The sequence below is a fragment of the Polypterus senegalus genome, chromosome 8, assembly GCF_016835505.1.
Source record: "Polypterus senegalus isolate Bchr_013 chromosome 8, ASM1683550v1, whole genome shotgun sequence".
NCBI lineage: Eukaryota > Metazoa > Chordata > Cladistia > Polypteriformes > Polypteridae > Polypterus > Polypterus senegalus.
Window position 1 is genome coordinate 155,662,129 of NC_053161.1, and position 23,014 is coordinate 155,685,142.

The following is a 23,014-nucleotide window of genomic DNA, read 5'->3' on the forward strand; positions in this document are numbered from 1 at the left end:
TTGATCATAGATCATTTTTGATAAGTTTCAACTTTGAAAAGCTTCTTTCCGCACTCGCAACGGTTACAGGAAATGTCAACATAATTCTGTACGCAACAACAATGTTGGGAAATGAATCTCGAATTTCTTGGTTTTTGGTATAGATGCTGGGAAAGGCTTCTAAAATAACAAGTCATCGTTTATGAGTGGTTTCCGAAGAAATCCACCACGTACCATATTTCAGTCTATAATGGATTTGAATGTCTTGCAGAGGCCCCGCATATGAGTATGATGAGCTGACGGTGACAAAATCTCCTATCGTGGGGCCCCCCTCAGGCATGGAGCCTGGGGCGATTGCCCTAGTCGCCACCCCCAAAGGCCGCCTCTGGTGGGAGAGGTTACCATGTGCCTTAGTAAACAAGAAAACTCTATTTCCTGATGTCATGTTTACTTGAGAATTTTTCCGAACTGTATTTTATATAATGAAAGTATTGTCAATCAATTATTTTTCAGTCTACTTGTGATGTGTTTTGCTAAGAGATTTCAGCAGCGGAGCTAGCAAATAAATACAGACTTCCCCTGAATTACAAACAGCCATAAAGTACTTGGGTGTTATTCGGTGTTGGCCATTATGAGTGTAGTGAGAAGTCAAGCAAAATGACCTCTTTTATTGGCTAACTAAAAAGATTACAATATGCAAGCTTTCCAGGCAACTCGGGCCCCTTCTTCAGGCAAGATGTAATTTATAATGGTAATGGATTACATTGTGTAATTGTAATTGATTGCATTTTGTAATTTGTAATTGACTAAATTTTGTAATTTGTAATTGTAATTGATTACATTTTGCCTGAAGAAGGGGCCTGAGTTGCCTCGAAAGCTTGCATATTGTAATCTTTTCAGTTAGCCAATAAAAGGGTCATTTGCCTTGACTTCTTACTACAAACAGCCATAAACAAATTTGTGTATACAAAGCAATTCTTTTTGTTATCCTTTCTTTGTTTTACAAACCCCAAAGAATCTGAATTTGTTTTAGTTCCATCGACCAAGTCAGAAATGATTTTCAAAACATGCTGCTAATACTACAACCCAGTCATCTTCACAGTCATTCCAACTACAGCTTGATGCAGCCTGAGGAACAGATCACTGCTGGATGTTGCTGATGTGTGGTGTTGGTGTGTTTGCGGTGACTTTGCTCACAGAATATTTCCTGGAAATATGCCGTGCAGCTGACTTAGAGAACCTTTTTTTTCCCAGCACCCCATGTTGCTTTGCAAGGCCATCGTGACATCATAGAGCCATAGAAGCCAAGTGCAGAACATCACTCACATTTTATCTCACTCTACAATCTGCTTCATGCATGCATGATGCCACCATCTTATCAGTATTCCAGATGGATTTGCACTATACTTGTGTTTAAAAACCAAAACAAACAAACTTGTAGTATTGTTCTCAAGTATATTGATCAACATCTGGAGACTGCAAATAACATAAAACAATGCATCCATGACTTTTGGTGTGTGTGTGTGAGATTCTGCAGTTTTAGCAGACGTCTGACTGTGCTTCTTAGCCATATCTGTGTGATTTTCTGTAGTGTATGTCACAGATCCTGTAGTTTTTATTTACAGAGCTTTTTCAAGTATTCAATCAAATAAACTGTCTATTATATTAGCAATATATCAGGCTGAACTTGGGAATTCAAATAGAGGAGTGCCAGGACAGAGTAGCACATAGCCCAGTCTCTATTCTCTCATCAGCTCCATATTAGATAATGCAAATGCGATTTAGCGATGAGATCCACCAGCAGTCAAAGCAAACCTTAAAGAAGTAACTATTGTGCGACTCTGTGAAATAATACCAATGAAAGATGTATTCTCACTAAAACAAGAATACACAGCTGGGGAGAATCCATTAAAAAGTTGGCAGTGAACAACTGATGGCGCAGAGGCTACACCCACAGATGGGCTTCCTTAAAACCTGCTCCCAATTTCTTTAGTCCGTGCATTTTAAACCAACGGAGTTACAGGGAGAGAGTTGTTTCCTTCGGAGGCATTCGCTCTCCGAAATGTGTTCTTTTGAAATTGCGGCACATTAAGTAACTAAATAATATAGTAATATGACAGAAAAGGTGATATCCCTCCCATCGTGATTACAGCGTATAAGAATCACATGAGAAAAATATACTTTAGCTTACATTTATTGACGGTTGACGAGTTACAAACGGGAAGCTTTATGACAGCCTTATCAAGGTGGGAATCGTGATCTATGTAGTCTGCCTTTTTTCGTACAACGCTGAGAGGATTTTCGGATAGAGGTCCGAACAGCTTCAAAGTGTTTGGCTGTTGTCCAAGCCGTTTATACTGTTCTTCTTCACTTGCTGGTCTTCTCTGTCTGCAAACAAGGGCAGGAAAGGGCTGAACTCCACCTCCACAAAGTACAGAAATAGCATAATTCCTACATGCCGGTTCTCATTCTCCCAACAAGGAAAGAAGATTTTGTACTGACAGAGGACAGAAATACTATTCTGTGTTTAGGCTGACTGTGCAATCCTCCAGTTGTCTTTGGCTATCTAATCCAATGCTTGGTTGGCAATTCTAAATGCTGAGCTCCTGTGTGCTAAACTTAGCATGCACATGTGAATGGATCCTTTAACAGTGTTGTCCAGATATAGTGACATAAATATTAAAGAAAAATGTATTATAACAAGAGCAAAAGTAACTGAAGAAAGGACTTGACCCTGAGAGAAAATAAAAGATAAATTACTGTTATCTATCTGTCAGGAGCTTAATAGTACAAGGTGATTGAAACTTACCTAATCATTTGCATGTTGTAATGTGGATGGCAACACTGGAGACAGACAGACAGACACATGTAGACCACCTGGGTTCCACAAAGTTGAGTAGTATCTCTGTCTGCTACATAATCATTCTGTCATTTTGACTATTGTATTTTCACACGACAAAACAGCAGCAAACAGAGTTTAGATAAGCATTGTGGTCTATAGCTATACAGTACAACATGTTAAATGCTGCAGCTATTTTGTCATGACGTGTTTGCATTCCCAGTTAGACAGTAGTGTTACATTTCTGTAGTTAATCAGACGTGCAGTCAGAAGGTAGATGTTGTGCAGCTGTTAGGCAGATTTGTTGATTTGGGAGTTTTGAGTACTCCTTTGGCTTTTCGTTATCAGCTCTCATAACAGTCCTTTTGACAGGGCGTGACAAACCGAATACTTCAGACGCATATTTTGCAATTCATATTTTCATGAATACAGCTGCCAATTCTTTCAAATGTACATCGAGTCCTGCTATTGTTGTAACACTGAACAACAAAGAGCACACGCAGCACCTCTGTCAACATATCGTTCACATTAATACACTGGCATTTGAAGACATCAACAGACGAGTGGTAATCTGATGTTACACAAAGGTTTTTCTCTTGCATCAGGTTATGTTTACTTAAAATGTGCAATGTGCTCCTGCACACACAACACACATTTACATGTCTAATAGGGGTTGTTATAGGAGAATATAGATGCTTCATCACAATCGGAAGCTTGCCGGCTGTTTGACCAGGTTACCGAAAGCACCTCTGATCTCTGCAGTTCAAAATAATCGCCTCTACCTTGAGCGCCACCTTCATGAGGTGTTGGATTGATAGATAGATAGATAGATAGATAGATACTTTATTAATCCCAAGGGGAAATTCACAATTGCTTTAGAAATGTGACACTCGGTGAGCAATCTAACTGTAACAAAACAGTTTTAAGCACAATTCACTCCTGGTTGTCTCATGATGTGTGTGTGTGTGTCTGGCTTCCGTGAGACTACTATTTAGAAGGCTTTTTATCTTCTTCATGGAAAAATAAAGTGCAAAGCATCTCCACAGACAAGTGACAGACATACCAGCTAAGTGGGTTCTGCTATGCTGAGTGACTTGTGAATGCAGGCTGAAGAGCAACATCAAAAATACTGCGTGGCACAGCCAGTCAGTACCCCAAACATTGGAACTCTGTAAGCACATTAATTTTATATTTTTATATATATATATATATATATATATATATATATATATATGCACACACACACACACATACACATAGTGCATCCAAAGTATTCACAGCGCATCATTTTTCCACATTTTGTTATGTTACAGCCTTATTCCAAAATGGATTAAATTCTTTTTTTCCTCAGAATTCTACACACAACACCCCATAATGACAATGTGAAAAAGTTTACTTGAGATTTTTGCAAATTTATTAAAAATAAAAAATTGAGAAAGCACATGTACATAAGTATTCACAGCCTTTGCCATGAAGCTCAAAACTGAGCTCAGGTGCATCCTGTTTCCCCTGATCATCCTTGAGATGTTTCTGCAGCTTAATTGGAGTCCACCTGTGGTAAATTCAGTTGATTGGACATGATTTGGAAAGGCACACACCTGTCTATATAAGGTCCCACAGTTGACAGCTCATGTCAGAGCACAAACCAAGCATGAAGTCAAAGGAATTGTCTGTAGACCTCCGAGACAGGATTGTCTCGAGGCACAAATCTGGGGAAGGTTACAGAAAAATTTCTGCTGCCTTGAAGGTCCCAATGAGCACAGTGGCCTCCATCATCCGTAAGTGGAAGAAGTTCGTAACCACCAGGACTCTTCCAAGAGCTGGCCGGCCATCTAAACTGAGCGATCAGGGGAGAAGGGCCTTAGTCAGGGAGGTGACCAAGAACCCGATGGTCATTCTGTCAGAGCTCCAGAGGTCCTCTGTGGAGAGAGGAGAACCTTCCAGAAGGACAACCATCTCTGCAGCAATCCACCAATCAGGCCTGTATGGTAGAGTGGCCAGATTGAAGCCACTCCTTAGTAAAAGGCACATGGCAGCCCACCTGGAGTTTGCCAAAAGGCACCTGAAGGACTCTCAGACCATGAGAAACAAAATTCTCTGGTCTGATGAGACAAAGATTGAACTCTTTGGTGTGAATGCCAGGCGTCACATTTGGAGGAAACCAGGCACCGCTCATCACCAGGCCAAGACCATCCCTACAGTAAAGCATGGTGGTGGCAACATCATGCTGTGGGAATGTTTTTCAGCGGCAGGAACTCGGAGACTAGTCAGGATAAAGGGAAAGATGACTGCAGCAATGTACAGAGACATCCTGGATGAAAACCTGCTCCAGAGCGCTCTTGACCTCAGACTGGGGCGACGATTCATCTTTCAGCAGGACAACGACCCTAAGCACACAGCCAAGATATCAAAGGAGTGGCTTCAGGACAACTCTGTGAATGTCCTTGAGTGGCCCAGCCAGAGCCTAGACTTGAATCCGATTGAACATCTCTGGAGAGATCTTAAAATGGCTGTGCACCGACGCTTCCCATCCAACCTGATGGAGCTTGAGAGGTGCTGGAAAGAGGAATGGGCGAAACTGGTCAAGGATAGGTGTGCCAAGCTTGTGGCATCATATTCAAAAAGACTTGAGGCTGTAATTGCTGCCAAATGTGCATCGACAAAGTATTGAGCACAGGATGTGAATACTTATGAACATGTGATTTCTCCGTTTTTTTATTTTTAATAAATTTTCAAAAACCTCAAGTAAACTTTTTTTCACGTTGTTATTATGGGGTCTGTGTGTAGAAGTCTGAGGGAAAAAATGAATTTAATCCATTTTGGAATAGGGCTGAATGATGTTACAGGCAGCATGACATTCTCCACGGCTTTCACGTCTGTCACATCTGCTCAGGGTGAACCTACTCTAATCTGTGAAAAGCACAGGGCGCCAGTGGTGGGCCTGCCAATTCTGGTATTCTATGGCAAATGCCAATCAACCTCCACAGGGCCCACTTGAGGACGTCAGACCCTCAGGCCACCTTCATGAAGTATGTTTCTGATTGTTTGGTCAGAGACATTCACACCAGCGGCCGGCCTGCTGGAGGTCATTTTGTAGGCTCTGTCAGTGCTCATCCTGTTCCTCCTTGCCCAAAGGAGCAGATACTGGTCATTCCTGCTGATGGGTTAAGGACCTTCTACGAGGAGCCCTGTCCAGCTCTCTTAGAGTAACTCCCTGTCTCCTGGAATCTCCTCCATGCCCTTGAGACTGTGCTGGATGACACGGCAAAACTTCTGGCAATGGCACGTATTGATGTGCCTGCCATCCTGGAGAAGCTGGACTACCTGTGCAACCTCTGTATGGTCCAAGTATTGCCTCATGCTTACTTTTGTTGCATGAATAGTAATTTTCTCAAGCTAAATAAAGAGAAAACTGAAATTTTAGTGATTGCCAATAATGGATATAAAGAGGTTATTAGAAATAAACTTGATGCATTACGATTAAAAGTCAACACGGAGGTAAAGAACTTAGGGGTAACTGTTGACTGTAACCCGAATTTTAAATCGCATATTAATCAGATCACTAGGACAGCATTTTTTCACTTAAGAAACATAGCTAAAGTTAGACCTCTTATATCACTGAAAGATGCTGAGAAATTAGTTCACGCTTTTGTTTTCAGTCGACTAGATTACTGTAATGCACTCCTCTCTGGACTACCCAAAAAAGACATAAATCGTTTGCAACGAGTGCAGAATGCAGCTGCTAGAATCCTAACAAGGCAAAGAAAATCCGAGCACATTTCTCCATTTTTAATGTCACTACACTGGTTACCTGTGTCATTCAGAATTGACTTTAAAATACTGCTTATGGCTTACAAAGCCTTAAATAATCTCGCCCCATCTTATATATCGGAATGTCTGACACCTTATATTCCAAATTGTAACCTCAGATTCTCAAATGAGTGTCTGCTTAGAATTCCAAGAGCAAAACTTAAAAGAAGTGGTGAGGCGGCCTTCTGCTGTTATGCACCTAAAATCTGGAATAGCCTGCCAATAGGAATTCGCCAGGCTGATACAGTAGAGCACTTTAAAACACTGCTGAAAACACATTACTTTAACATGGCCTTCTCATAACTTCACCTTTATTTAATTCTGATACTCTGTTTATTCAATTCATTATAATAACTATTCATGGTGGCTCCAAACTCCGTACTGACCCCTACTCTCTCTTCTGTTTCTTTTCCCGGTCTTCAGTGGTGGCGATCTGCTCCACCACCACCACCTAATTAAAGCATCGTGATGCTCCAACATTGATGGATTAAAAGCCAGAAGTCTGCATGACATTCATCATCAAGTCCTTCCATGAGAACCCTAAATACAAAGAGGACTGTTTCATTTATGTTAGGTAGATTGCCCAGAGGGGACTGGGCGGTCTCGTGGTCTGGAACCCCTACAGATTTTATTTTTTCTCTCCAGCCGTCTTGCGTTATTTTTTTTTTTTTTCCTGTCCTCCCTAGCCATCGGACCTTAGTTTTATTCTATGTTAATTAGTGTTGTCTTATTTTTAGTCTTACTTTGTCTTTTATTTCTCTGTTCTTTGTCATGTAAAGCACTTTGAGCTACATTATTTGTATGAAAATGTGATATATAAATAAATGTAATTGTTGTTGTTAGTTAGGTCGGGGCCTTTTAATAATTGTTCATTAAGTGAAGTCCTCTGGTAGGAGGTAGTGCAATCAAAGACCACTCAAATTTTATTTTTCTTTGGATGATACACACCATGATGTGGGATGTACAACACCCTGCCTTCATTGCTATTCAGGCTTTCTTTGAGTACCTTGACAACATAACCCTTGTCAATAAATGTCTTTTATGAAGCCTTTATAGTCGTCATGGAAACCTGAATTTTTGCTCTGTTTTCTCTTGAGCCCAATAGCACGCTGTTCTGCAATACAGAAATTGTTCAGCATTTTAAGGGTTTCATCCTTCAAAGGCAAATTTAAACTATATTGGCTACCTATCAGTCTTGCAGATTCTGAGGCTATGTACATGAACTTGATGTCTTCCTGTGACATCTCCTCTATCTCTTCACAGCTGCACTCTGGAAAAATCTGTGTTATACTGTTGCAGCAACTTAACTTCAACTTCTGTTATTGACACGCGATTGATTGAATGTTTGGGCAGCTTACCACTGTTTTGAGAGGTCATCTACTGTATCTCTTTGTATGGTCCACCAACCACCCATCCTAGAGCAGTTTTCACAGCATGAGTTCCACCTCCTTGGCTAGGTATGATTTGCGACTGTTTGAAGATTTCTGGGTAGTTGATTCTTATTAAAAGATCAACTTCAGAGTCAATATGAGATAGACGTACCTCTTTAAGATATGCCTACTTATCGATATCTTCTTGTAGTGGAATACTTTCTCTGTTCACTGGAATGGAGACCTGTGTGAAGACTTTTGGCAAATCAATATATTCAACATCATTGAGACCACAGACTTGCAAATCTGATAAAACAGAACATTGGTTTAGCAATGTTGAATCACCATCATAATTACTCATAGTTTTGAGGAATATTTGAGTTCTTCTCCCTTGAAGGTTTAATTGTCTCTGGAGTTTTTCAGTGCAGATTGTTACTGTACTGCCAAGGTCTATAAAGGCGTATGTGTTTCTATACCTTTCACTTTTAGATTTTTACCTTAATGGGTACCAGCACACACTCTTCACCGGCCCCAGTAAAGGCACAAATTCCAGTCTCGGTCTCCCTTTCAGTAGGTGTTGTCGTGCTGGCTATAGCCATAGGTGTCACTCCAGCCTCTTTTTTGATATGCAAGATATCAGGGTGCTGAAAAGAACATGTCTGACATTTAATTCTTTCTTTACAGTTCTTACCAAGGTGTCCCTGTTTGAGACAGCGATAGCATAAACCGTTGGGTTTTAAAAAGACAATTCTTTCTTTGTGTGCCAGTTCTTTGATTTTTACTACACTCAGCACGGATATGCTGGCCATTGCAGAATACACAGGGCTTTTTAAATGCACATGGTATCATTAACAGTCTTTTTGACCAAGGTTTCTTGAGTCCCTTTTTCAGCAGCATCAGAAATACTTGTAGTGAAAATACCTCATGATTTCTGTCCATACTCAAGAGGAGATAACCTTGTCGGTCTTTTCCTTTTTCTCTGTGCTGCCTCTTGAAGCTTTTCCATAAATAGGATGCATAAATACTTTAGCCTGTTTATGTAAAAAGGTGGTTAAATCACAAATGTCTGTCTCTGTTCTTTTTAATTGCGCCTACTTTACTTATCGCTGATATTAGACTTTCATTGAGCTCCTCAACCCTGACTGTGCATCTCACGAAAGATTCCAAGCTTCTACACTACTTCAGTGTGGTTTTCTGGAATGTCTTTAAGGTTTTCTATTTCAGCCATTAGCTCATAAAGTTGATCTTTCCTTTCCGTTATGTGACCTTTAAGATCCCTAATCACATTCTCTGGAGTCCGTACTCTGATCACTCCCGGCAACTTGACTTGAACTATGTTTAGACATCGGCATGTTCACAATAAGCGTGGGTCTCTTATGATGGCGTGTTTCCAGACTAACCACTTCATCATAATCGGGACGCTGAAACAAAACAGTAATTACTTCCTTACAGCGAGGCTCCCATGATTCGGGCAAAAAACACAAGCAATCTTCCACAATGCCGCATGTTATATCACAGACTCTTAAATCTCAAGTTCAGGTATGGCAAGAAAGATAAGAGGACACCTCGTTCCGTTCTTTTTCTTTCCTTGACAAGTTCTGGAGCACAAGCGTCCTCAGTCCTTAGAAGGTAGTTTCCAGTTCAAGTTCAACGCCTTCAGATGGCAGGTTTTCTGATGAAAATGTAGCTGTGTTTTTCCAAAATTACCAAAGTTCAGCAGCTGTAGCTTAAAAATGGGATTCAACAAAAGTCTGACGTGCCGAAATGATTGCACAGACAAAATATCTTTGTTTTTTAAAGTTTTAGTTAAAATTCAAAGTAAAACATCCATCCATCCGTTATCCAACCCGCTATATCCTAACTACAGGGTCACGGGGGGTCTGCTGGAGCCAATCCCAGCCAACACAGGGCGCAAGGCAGGAAGAAAACCCCTGGCAGGACGCCAGCCCACCGCAGGTCTCCTTACTGCGAGGCAGCAGCGCTACCACTTCACACACAAAAAAGAAAGATTCTTGTTAAGTTCTGTTCAAAGCTTAAATCTTGTTACATGTCAAATCGTTACAAATCACTTCAAAAAACGTTTCTGAACCATTTCAAAATGACGGTCAGAAAACCGTATGCCTACCCCATGTCTGAGCTGAAAATGGGTCTTTTACGTCCCTGATTACTGGGACCTGTTCTAAACAACAACTGAAACAATTAACACACTGTATCTCCGTTATAGCAAGAACGTTCTTTACTAACTTATAGGCGGAAAACACTATACCTGTGACTATGAAAGAAGTTATATTCTATTCAAATTAAGCAAACACTAATATATGAGTTTAACTGAAAGTTTTAACTTTCTAAGATTGGCTCTTACAGTATGGATAGAAAAATCACAAGTGAGTAACGTTTCAGTTTATTTCTCAGTTTCCTGCGTTCTGTTGACAATAATTCACCTGCCAGTTCACAGAGGAGAAATCCTTTTTGAAAATAAAAAAGCACTGATTGAGAGACTGACAATGTCAACATACAAGATCAGCATATTGTAACTGACCAATCACTTTTGCTTTAAAGTCTTTTAACAACAAAGCGATACAAACCTTGTAAAATTCCTGAACTGGTAATGTCTCCACTGAACTACAGGTAGGTAGGCGAAGAGTCTGCCAAATGGTGAAAAAAGAAACATATTAATGTGTTTTCGTATTTATTCTATATTTATTAATTTATCTTTTTTAGTTTATATTCACAGCTCAAAATACCTGATATTGTGAAAATAATCCAGCAGCAGAATTACGTTTTAAAATATCTGTCCCCCTTTTTTCAATTTTTCTATCTCTCTCTCAAAACAGATAGTTGACATATCATTCTTTTTGCTCTTAACATCAGCCATATCATACATATTGCATACCAGAGACTTTCCCTGCCTTGCACACAAACCTGCTGGGGTAGGCTTCAGGTTTCCTGTGATCCTCCTCTGGATAAAAAGGTTAAGATAATGTTGTATATGTTGTTCCTACTCTCTGTCGTTTTGTGCCCGTCTATACTCTTATTACCTGCTCTTACTCTGCTCATTAAGTGTTTACTGTCCTTTATGGTACACTTTTCAAGTCTCACTGCCTCTAACCTTCACATTACATGCTAGTTTTTCTTTGTTTTCCCTCAATACAGCTAGGTGGGGTCTGCACTCTGATTCAAGGCTAAGAGCCCTGTTCTTCCTAAGCCCTCATGAGTTTTATGGTCACACCTGTCAGAACAGAGTAGAATTTATTTTCTGATTTTTTTAATATCTTTTCAGGCCTGCAGGTGGCAATATTCAGTCTATAAATTGTATGTGCCTGAGACGGGATCAGAGATCAATATGGGTGGTAGCAAATAAAGCCCAGTGTGGGAGATTTTTGAATGCAATATTGAAGGCATTAATCGTAAGTATATTGTCTTGGGGAAGGATATGTTGGGTGCAGTAGACATTCACAGTAAAAAAAAAAAAGCAGCCAACAGTCAGCACAGATTTGTTCAGCACAAATGACAGAAAATATTTTTAAAAATATATAATCGTTCATATTCAGTATCTGGTTTTGATTATGCTTGTTTTTAATCAGACAAAAAGAAAACCAGATAGTAAACCATGTAGTGTACTATAGTAAACGTCCACTAACATTAAACTAATATTATATCCAAACCTGTTAAGTGTACAGTTCTATCTGATTGTGACACAAAACTAAACACCATAGTAGTTCTTTAACCATACCATAATTGCTAAAACTAATAGGTATAAAAATAAAATAGAAATGTCTTTGGGAAATAAAAACTAAATTAAAAGTAAGAATATACGATGAAGGAAAACTAAAACTAAACTGAATTTCTAAGGCAGAAAAAATGTAGAAATAAAAACTAATATAAAAAGGAAAAACTATTATAACCTTGGCATAGAGGGACATAAAATCAAATGGAGTGAGCTATGGAACATGGAAACAAAAATTTCATCGTTAGAGCCACATGATGTGCTGCCCTCACAAACAAACCTACATCTTTGGCATGGAGTGGACCCAGCAACCTCAGACAGACCCTAGTGGGTTGTAAGAATAGCTTAACACAAGGAAGATACAGGTGATGTTATAACCAAGTACTGTGTTAATTGGCCTTGGCACTAGATGAGAAGAGAGTGTCAACCAACGCCATCCCCCTAAATGCCCAGGCTACCTGCCCACAACTAACATCCTTCATCTGTGAAGGGGAGAAACAACAGACCAAGCCCTCACCTTCAGACTCATGCCTATGGAGTACAGCCAGGGATTGGGAAATGTGTGTTGACTTAAATCAGAGACTCACCTTCCCATCTGAAATCACAGCCACTAATTTGCGCCCAGATTTGGTCTAACTTCTGCCGCTGTGTCTTCATCGTTGAGCTGACAGTCCCTTGGGAGGACCACTTAGTAACCATTCAATACACACCCATTTTCTGATCAGCATGTGATGGACCTGCTTCTGCTGAGAGTGTCTTGTGGAAAAAGGCAGAAACACCTTTTGAGGCCCGGGTACACAACTGATGATATGTAGTGGAAACATCACTAAATGGTTATTATCGATGTCATTGTGATAAACCAAGTTCAGTGGCTGTAGAAATAAAGCAAATACATATACAGCCACTTTTGTTATCACGGACATGGAGAAAAACGTTGGAGTGTTCATATATTTGTTTCAGTGCTCCCTTCCCAGATTAATACAGCAGCGGTACAAAATTTCACTGGCGTTTGAGCACAAGGTTGCTCATAGGGCTGCCAGGAAGACTACAGATGCTCCAAGAGCAAGCCATGGGTCTCGAACTAACCAACGACGATACTTACGGTTTATGGCGACCAAGTGCAGAGGCGCGCTCCCGTAATCACTGCATGAGAGAAACCAAAAGTGTTATATTTAAATTCAGAGTAACAGATCAGAAGGTTTAAAAAGCACACTTTCACAATAGCCAGCAAAATGGAATAGAAGTAAAAGCGGGAGAAAGTAAAACTCACTTACTAGAGGCTCAATGAAGAGCCCTCACATCACCAAGACAGACGGGTATGCGTGCACGAGTGCAGGAACGTTTAAATAGAGTGGACTGCACCTGACCAGATGTTGACGTATGGTACACGTATCGACGTGACGATTTATTGAGAGACCTCAGGTAACGTAAATGAGGACTATTTGGACAAAAGGACTTGCAGTATAAAACCATGGTCCGAACACCAGGGGGTCGTTATTTGACCAGGTCTTCGGGCTTAAGTGGAGATCTGAGTTATTGATTTGCTTAGTTTAGTAGTAGAGATACGTACCGATCTTTGTACCTTTCTCCTTGTGCTTACTTTTTCATTTTTTAGATGTTATATCATTTTTCATCCTGTCCTTCCTGGACTGTCTTGTAGCTGGAGGAAGGAGGAGGAAGATTTTTTTTCTTGTTGTTTTTCTTCACTTTTGTTTTGTACTCACTGTAAATATTATAAGTAGCACCTGCACTAATTTTCTTTTGTTTTGATAGTATCTTTGCATTGAACTTTGTAAATATTTTTACAAGGCATTTGTTTTGTAAATAGTTTAGCCATGGCTTCATCTCACTTACTTCATCCCCTGGTCACTAGTCTCATCTACTGGCATCCTAAATCGGGAATTGTCCAACAGTGTCCTTGCATGGAATGTCACAGTCATCCTGACCAAGAAGACATCTCCAGCCCCATTCAATGCAAGTGCTGTGCTGAATCGTCAGGGATTGTAATATCTAGTCTTTTTAAACAAACTAAATTCTTCTTTTATAAAGATCTTTTATTACCTTTTGTATGTAGTTTGGGACATTCCAAAGTTTTATTTTTTAACTAGTTACAGTAAGTGCAGCCTGGTGTAGGCCAAAGCCAGCCACTCAGGTAGAAGCTAGGCTGTCTTTTTGGTTGCACCTCCTCTGGGCATGCTGTTGGGATTCAGGCCTGCTTCCCTGGCTATTTTTGAATGTCTCACACCTCCGTGGCTGCTTTGGATGAGTGAATCACAATGTGGAGTACAAAACCTTCAGAAAATGTGTTATAACTAGGCTCACCCGCCTTTTAAGGTGACCGACTTTTAAGTTGACCACTTCTTAAGGCAATTCAATATGTAGATCAATTTGATATTTTATACAAGCTCATTCATTTGGTTATATTGCATTTGAACGGTATTACTTTAATACTCGTAGTTTCTGTTATTTTTGTGATGAAATTTAAACTTTTTTTCTATATTGAGGTCGCCCTTTTGAACCCCCCTGATATTTACTACGCAGTGAGGCATTTGTACTCCATCGACATTAATTATTTCCAGAGACATAATTTTGTATATTTTTCCAGCGCATCACGCACAAAAGCAAGGGAACGATGGGAGCACCAGAACTCTGCTCATATCATGTCGCTTCGTACCGCAAGCTGCAAGTAGTAAGTCTGTGATAAGCGGAATACCGCTACGCTTTCCACTCACGGGACGGAAGGACAATCCTGACCACTTTAATATAGTAAGAAAGAAGATGAAGATATCGCACAGTCTGGAGTAGAAAATCATCTTTACCTGGAAAACGAAACTACAAATCCCATCGTGCATTGCAAAATGGACGGGGCGTGTGTGAAACTCCGCGCCTGCGTAGCACTCACGGGACGGAAGGACAATCCCGACCGCTTTTATATAGAAGGATTACAGTCAATATTTCATATTCCATGCATGTGTGAAGAATGAAAATATATGTGACACCTTTTTGTGTTAGAGATTTGTTTGTCGATGTTATTACTACTCACTTTCTTATTACCTCAGTATTTAGTTTTTGTGGTATTTAATTGATAAAAAAAGTGTTTCATACTCTGCTAGAATGGCAGATTTACAATTATATTTCTCAGAAATCTACAATCTTATCATTTTGTTTCTTACTTAGTAAAGTGTGCTATTTCTTTATTCCAACTATGGAGTTTTTGTGAAATCCACAGTTTTGAAGATGGCCATCATTCTGCAATTACCATATTTAAAGATCTCTATTACACGCTTGAAATGAACTTTTATTTTGATACAGTTGCTAGGGTTACGCTGCAGATGTCGATGACGTCAGCCAGAGCGACAGAAACAAACGGCGGTGCGTTAGGCACTCCACACGTGGTGATACACCGCGAGTGTTAAACTGTCGAAAAAGAGCATCGTCCTGTCGAGTTCGTGAGACCCGGCAGCAGAAGCACATGTGTGGAACGTAAAGGTGTGTATTTGCGTAAAATGATGAGACAAGACGCCATAAAGCCGCAGTATCAGTGCTCTTTACTCTCAGAGGTCCACTGTGTTGTTATCTTAGCTCCTCCTCATGTTTATCGTGCTGTGAGCTCTGCTCTAGTCTCAAAGGAGCGGTCCAGTCCAGTGCTGAGATTAGTCCGGCGGGTTCCGTCTTTGATCTTCTGCATTACGGCTGATTTGATGGTATCTTTATTTTGGCGCTCGTACTGAGCTGGGCAATTTTTTTTTTTTAATAGATAAGGTGTCTCGCTGTACCCGTGACACCTTATGGCTGATCCCTCGCTTTCTTTTGTTGTATAGGCGCTATATGAGGCACAGATGAAGTGACTCAGTAGGTGTACTTTGTCCCCTCGGCTATTTGATCAGTGGCTGCGGTAAACGTCAGCTGTTACGTCGAGGGCCAAATGTATTTATATAAACCCTGTCTGTCGTTCGTTAATTTTCATTATCACTCAGTCAGGAAGTGCTTGTTTGGGCTCGCCCACGTCTCCACGTGAATCCTTTCGGCCAGATTTTCAATGTGCCGAGTTATCGATTTAATGCGCGCTTTACTTGTGCACAGCGTATTTGAAGAAAATAATATGAATCACGTTTCATCCAAATCATGGACATTTTGATCAAGGTGCTCGCCATGCAGTCCTAGTAATTGGTGACTGAATGTATTTAATGGTGATTTATGTGGGACCGCTTTAATAAAAACAAACTAATACATGATATTCTCTTTCTGTATATGATCAATGTAAATTGATGGTTAGGGAATCTGATTCATGTACTAAAATTAGTCATCATCATCCAACCCACTGTATTCTAACACAATGTCACAGGGGTCTGCTGGAGCCAATCCCAGCCAACATAGTGCGCAAGGCAGGAACAAATCCTTGGGCAGGGCTACCACTGCACCACCCCGTACTAAAATCAGTTTAAGGGGAAAAATTGTCCATATATGAGGATTTTCTTAGTTTAAGGTCAGACCTCAAACCTGTATCTTTAATAATGGGTTTCCTTCTGTAGCCACGTTCAGAAGATACTAAGTTTTGAATGTGTAGACTGAGACAGTTGGCTTCATGGACAAGTCATGCTCATTTAGTTTGAATCCACAGACCTGTATATAACTAAAGCTGTATACATGTGCTGGAGGAGCTGTCAAAGTTACAATCTAACAATCTGCCTCAGCTCCTGGTTTGAGATGAATGCTAGAACTGGGTTTTATCTTAATTTATAAGTGCATTTGATGAAATGTGAAAAATTATATATTGTATCTTAAAGGTAGTTTGAGTTGAAGTTGTTAGTGGTGTATGATTTTATTTTTCCCTTCCAGTAATAACAAAGAATTTATTGAAAGGCTTGGATTAGCTGACTGTACTGTTTAAAATATGTACTGCATTCAGGATTATGTGGTAAAGATTGTTTCTATTGCACCCCACCCCCAACTGGGATTAGAGTCAAAAAGTTAGCCATGTATTATAATATCTGTGTGTTTCACTGAATTGGGTTAAGGGGGTTTGTTAATGTTATGTTAACAAATTCAGACCTCGGCTAGTTTGGCTTAAAAAATATTTGAATACCATGCCCCTATGGTGTGTATATATTCCATCTGTATCATTAAAGGAAGAGACACCCTCTACATTTACTGTACATTCACCAGAAGGACACACACAGTCAAACTGGAGTACCATTTTAGAGTTTCCTCAATACACAGGTTACACCACTCTTATAGGAGTTCTTTCCATTCATCTCCAGTTATCATTTTAAGGAGACTGCATTATTTTTTATTTTTTTGGCACAAATCCATGAATGTATGCATTCATTATGAATTGGCAGGAAATACATGGGGTATTTTTACGCTTTTGAGTCTGAATGCCGTCTTCACAAAAGTTTGTTCAAAGTGCATTTGTGGTCTCATTGCATTTGGACTTGGATTACTCAAGAGGTGGCCTATAGTGTGCTGAGGTTTCATGTCAGTGATTGTTGTCCATGGGCCGTATCTGAAAGGGTGTCTAAACCTGGTCAAACTCTGGACCCTATTTGGAGTAAATGGCTGTTGTAATAGATTAAGTGCTTTCCTCGCACCCTTGTACCCTCAGACCACACGTCAGACACCAGATAAAAGTCCAAATAATTATTTATTATAATAATTATGTGCACAAAGCACGCTCCTCTCCACAATTCTCCAATAATAATCACAAATAACCAATAAACCAATCCTCCACTCCCAGACGCTTAGCCACCCTGCCTCCCAACTCAGCTCATTGCCTGGGAGTTCCCACAGTCCTTTTATATTCCTTGACCCGGAAGTGTTTGTCCCTCAGTCCATGTGACTTTCTATCACTTCCGGGTCAGATAAAACTTCTCTTTTTCTTCATCCCGGAAGCACGTCATTTCTTCTGTCCATCTGAGTGGGACGTACTTCCGGAGTGTAGGGAAAATAGTCCCTGGGCCTCCCTGCAGCGACTCCTGGCGGCCCCCATGGTATCCAGTAGGGCACCTCTACGCTGCAAGGAGGGCTCCATCTGGCGGCCTGGAGGTATTGGCCGGGATACATAGCTGGCCATATCTTACACTGTTAATTTGGGGGGATGCTTATTAACATAAGAGAGAATTTCATTATGAGGTGCTTCAAGTAGAAGATGAACCTGTTAGCGAAGTGATTTGCTTTGAATAAACAGAAGTGAGGGACTGGGTTTGTATCCTAGACCCTCAGAAAGTGGGTAGTGTAAAGTGTATGAGTAACTAAATTTAAAAGAAAAGTCCTTTAATAATAGGGGCGGATGATATGGTGATCATTTGTCTTGAGCAGTTGTGATTTAATTCTTGTTAGTCTTTTCAGAGATATCAAACATATCATACAACTGTGCTACTTAAACATTCTTTTACAGTAAAGCACCACTGATGTCTGAAATACTTAAGACTTTTGTTGTGACTAGGAGTGTTGGATCAAGACATGATCTGCCATTTTATTTGTAAGAAAAATAATAACCAACTTAAGCAAAGAAAAACATGTACAGTAAACCTAATTTAATATAGTTTGTATGCAATATCTCGCTATTCTATAAATAAATCCTGGGACGAGATGAGACTTTTTCACCTGGGATGAGATGTGACTTTTTCAGAGAGATACTTTCAAGTCCCACGAGACAAGACTTTGTGCCAAGAGATTTAACCACGCCCGGGTCTGGAAATAAAAGACAAAGAGTAGATGACAAAGTAGAACATCGTAAAGAATTCAAAAACGTTGGCACGATACACATGCAGAGCAGGTTACAGATAATGAAAGTACTAAAATTCGAAAGTCTCAAAAAACTGATAGTAAAGATTGCATTAGCACTAACAAACGGAAATTATTACTCGGTGAAATAATGGAACAGCAAAAAGAGATCGAATATACAGTAATCCCTCGCTATATCGCGCTTTGACTTTCGCGGTTTCACTCTATCGCGGATTTTAAATGTAAGCACATCTAAATATATATCACGGATTTTTCGCTGATTCGCCGCTTTCTGCGGACAATGGGTCTTTTAATTTAGGTTACATGCTTCCTCAGTTTGATTGCCCAGTTGATTTCATACAAGGGACGCTATTGGCGGATGGCTTAGAAGCTACCCAATCAGAGCATGTATTACATATTAAATAAAACTCCTCAATGCTATAAGATATGCTTCGGTGGCGCTTGTTTTGTTTGCTTCTCTCTCCCTGTCTCTCTCACTCTCTCTGCCTGACGGAGGGGGTGTGAGCAGAGGGGGCTGTTTACACAGTGGCTGTTTGCCTAGAAGATAGGACGCTCCTCTACAAAATGCCGCTTTATCTCGGTGCTTCTGTATACTTAAAAGCAGGTATTGATTTTTTGATTGTTTGCTTTTCTTTGAGCTCTCTCTCTCTCTCACTCTGAAATGCTCTGCTCCTGATGCGGCACTCTTTAGAAGAGAGATATATTTGCATTCTTTTAATTGTGAGAAAGAAGATCTCTGTCTTGTCATGGAGCACAGTTTAAACGTTTGACTAAAGGGTGTTATTTCATGTCTAGAGGGCTCTAATAATGTTAACAGTGTGGGAGAGTTTATAAGGGCTTAAAATATACAAAAATAACCATACAAACATATGGTTTCTACTTCGCGGATTTTCACCTATCGCGGGGGGGTCTGGAACGCAACCCCCGCGATCGAGGAGGGATTACTGTATTGTTCAGATTTAAACTTTAAGTTGGAGACTTGTAGATTGTCCAATTCGTGTTGCCATCAGGGAAGAAGTGTCTTTCTTCTCAATGAAGAGGCGTATCCGCGAGAATGAAAAGATTTGTTGTTTGGTGAAAATGAAATCCACATACACGAGCGGCAGAAATGTGTCTAGTGTGTAGAGCAAACCTACTACTCTAATAAGCAGCAATATTTTTGGCATGTAAATTCTAGTACGACATTACCAGAATCATCCTTTATGTGTGCAGACCACTGTAATTTTTAATATTATCATCCCTAACTAAAAATATCTGTCCCTATTTTGCAAATTTACATACAGTTTGCTTGAAAATACTCAGTCCAACAATGGGATGCTTGTGCGTGACCTGGTTTGATTGGCGTCAGATTATCTGACAAACTACAGCCATACAAATTTAAATGTAAATTGAGAGCCTTACAGCCACATGCTGCTCAGGAAAATCTACCAGCTGGCAGCTTCCTAAATTGAAATGGCAATTCCTCCAGTTTCTATTTCAGCAGCTTTAAGGTGGAAACAGTTAAGGAAAAAAAGAAAAACTCAGAATCCACACACTGCACATCTCAAACAGAAGTGTCTATGGCTGTTCAGTTATTAACTGTGTCTGGCCAGATGTTGGTCGGAAAACTTGAGGCCAGCCAACAATATAAAATAACGATTGTTTAAATACTTGGTATTTCCACACCAACTGTCTGCATTTTGAAGTAAGAGTGTTACACTGCTGACACATAATTGGTGAACGAAGATCATTATTTCCTGAGCCCCATTCAGATCAGCAGAATATCATGTGCTTGATATATTGAAGTCAACCCCCAAATTAGAGTGGCAATAGTCAGTGAAAAACACATGGTGCTGTGATTTTTATTTATTTATTTTTTTCATATCTTTTGCTGGTGTGTGCAGCATAGCCCTGAATGGGGAATGTTAAAACCAGATGTGTAACCCACCCAGAACAGTTCAGGTTGCACAAACACACATTACAGCCAAGAGTAAACCTAAAACAGTGTGGTGTCACTAGATCTCGCTCCATGAGCTGGAAACAGGCATGCAGCATCTGGCACACAGAACATTTCACAAACTATGTGAAGCAATGTTTTTGTCTGCAGAGGTTTCAGCCCAACTCTGATTTCACTTTATCGGTTGAAGTACAGAACTGACCGAAGTGTTTGTAGAGCTGCATTTCAGCCATTCACTCTGACTTTCTGCGTCCCTTTTCCGCGTCTTTTGTCTAAACCATCCTTGTGTGACACTAAACTCATAGAAAAATGGGCAATGCCAAGCTTGTTCTAGACTGAAAGTGAAATTTGAAGTCTTGCTTGTTAAGATGCACAAATTTCTAATTCTAATTACACAATAAGGAGCTTTGAGCTTTAAACTTCAACTTGTTTATATCTCTCTATTACATAAAGAAAATCCTGGGACAAGACTTTTTCAGAAAGATAATTTCAAGTCCCGCAAGACGAGATTTTGTGCCATGAGATTTAACCACGCCCATGGTCCACTCACCTCTCATTTGTGTGAATGCTATTGTCAGACACAGTTTCTTTGCTCTCAGCGGGGGCGGAAATAAAAGACAAAGAGTAGAAGACAAAGTACAATGTCGTAAAGAGGTTCAAAAATGTTGGGAAACTCTGAGGGTGTTGTTTGATTCAGTTTGGAATTCATTCTGTTATGCTCTGTTCACAGGTGGTGGCAAAGGAGACTGGCTTTACAGAACTGCAGAATGGAGATGTGCCCATCTGTACAGGAAATTCAAGAGGTGAGCTATAAATGTGAAGAGGTGGCTTTGGATGAAGAAAAAAGTAACAATGAGAAAAAGGAAAATCTTATGCTCCACAACAGCCTCCATTTTGTGGATACCACAAACAAAAGAACTGAAGACATCAAGAAAGAAGACCGTGAGTGGGAATCTGTAAACAATCCGCTGGGAAGTCATGGAATTAAAAAAGAAGACCCTGAATGGGTATCTGTGAACAATCAGCTGAGAATTCACGGAATTAAGAAGGAAGACTGTGAATTGGAATCTGCACACAATCAACTGGGAAGTCATGAAGTTAAGAAAGAGGAAGATTGTGAATGGGAGCTAGTGAGTGTTAAAGAAGAATCTGAACTGATATCTATTAGCTCTGACGTACAGAAAAATGAAATTTTAAGTAGCATCAAGGAAGAAGCTGTCAAATCCGATTCTGTTCCTCAGTTTGTGTGTCCAGACAAAGAGGTGCCTCAGTTTGGCTTTACACCAAGCAGCGACCATCTTCTACAGCATCATTCTGTCAGTGTAAAATCAGAGTCTTTGGAGTCTGACATGAAGAAGACTGAGAAAGCATCATGTTCAAGTCATTCTAGAAAAGGTATGTGCTAAAATGAAAATGTCAGGCTTGGACCTGATAATATATAACTGAAGAGCACTCGTGATATTTCCCTGAGACTATAACTGCTGGCTTGTAACAATTTAAGAATTTTCTAATGAAAATATCTTTACAAACATGCAACATTTTTTTTTAATTCAACAAATTGTTTATCCCAGTGTAATTTGTTTCTAGTTAATTTGCAGCAAAAACAGGCCACTAATTAAGAAAAGGGTTAGAATGAAAACCTGCAGCCACTGTGGTCCTCCAGAACCGGAGTTAGGGGACCCCTGCACTAATACATTTAGACAAACTGCATTTCCCTTTTTCCTTCTGCATGCTTTTTGTTTAAATGTGTTCATGTTATCCATTTACTTTTAGCATGCCAGTAAAAGTTTTTATGACATCCATATCAGGAGAGGAATTTAATCTGGTTTACCAAATCAACTGGTATATCATTCACAGCTACATCACCCCCACTAAATAATGAGTTTACTATTTCCAAACATTGCACAATAAACTTGCATTATCAAGTTTATAAATATGCTTCACTAGTTTCACCTAGTGGTTTGCATCCAGGTAACGTCCTCTATAAAAATCCATGGGAGACAGTAGCATGTATTTTTATGTTTTTTCTCTTTATCTCCAACTTCCCCACCCTCAACCTTGAACTTTTTGGTAATTAGATAAGCCATTTGAAACGTAACATTCCTCAAAAGACTTGCTTTAAGGTTTGGGTTGTTGTTCAGGAAACAGCCCTGAAAATATGCCTGTCCATCTCCGGACCCACTCACACATACCCACAGTGGTCAATGTGGAATTGGCAGTTAATGCAACCTGCATGTGTTTGTTGATGTAAGAACAAAACCTATGCAGACTCACGGAAAACAGGCAGACTCCACACAAACCACACACAGACAATGGCTCGTTATAAGATTCGACATTTGATGCTAGCTCCATAATTCAGTTCAGTTTTTTATTGTCATGTGTACAAGTACAAGTACCATGTATAATGAAATGCTTGCTTGCATGTGCCCCCGCAGACAGTGAACATAGACAAAAAAAACCCCACAATAAATAAATGAATATAAATAAATAAGTAAATAAATAAAACCAGAATCCTAGGAATAAATAGAGACAGTGGCAGAAGTATATGTGCATGTAGCAGTGGAGGTGACACAAGGTTACTGATTGTTCATGACTCTGATTGCAGT

At 39.9% G+C, this 23,014-nt stretch overlaps 1 protein-coding gene across 1 annotated transcript in view; it reads left to right on the plus strand.

The window, feature by feature from the left end:
- LOC120534636 (zinc finger protein 665-like) overlaps nucleotides 1-23,014 on the plus strand; it is a 78,401-nt gene that overhangs the window by 51,776 nt on the left and 3,611 nt on the right. The window contains exons 5-6 of the mRNA XM_039762228.1: nucleotides 251-367; nucleotides 21,139-21,803. Of these exons, the coding sequence (XP_039618162.1) occupies nucleotides 251-367; nucleotides 21,139-21,803 (782 nt within the window). The remainder of the gene's footprint in view (nucleotides 1-250; nucleotides 368-21,138; nucleotides 21,804-23,014) is intronic.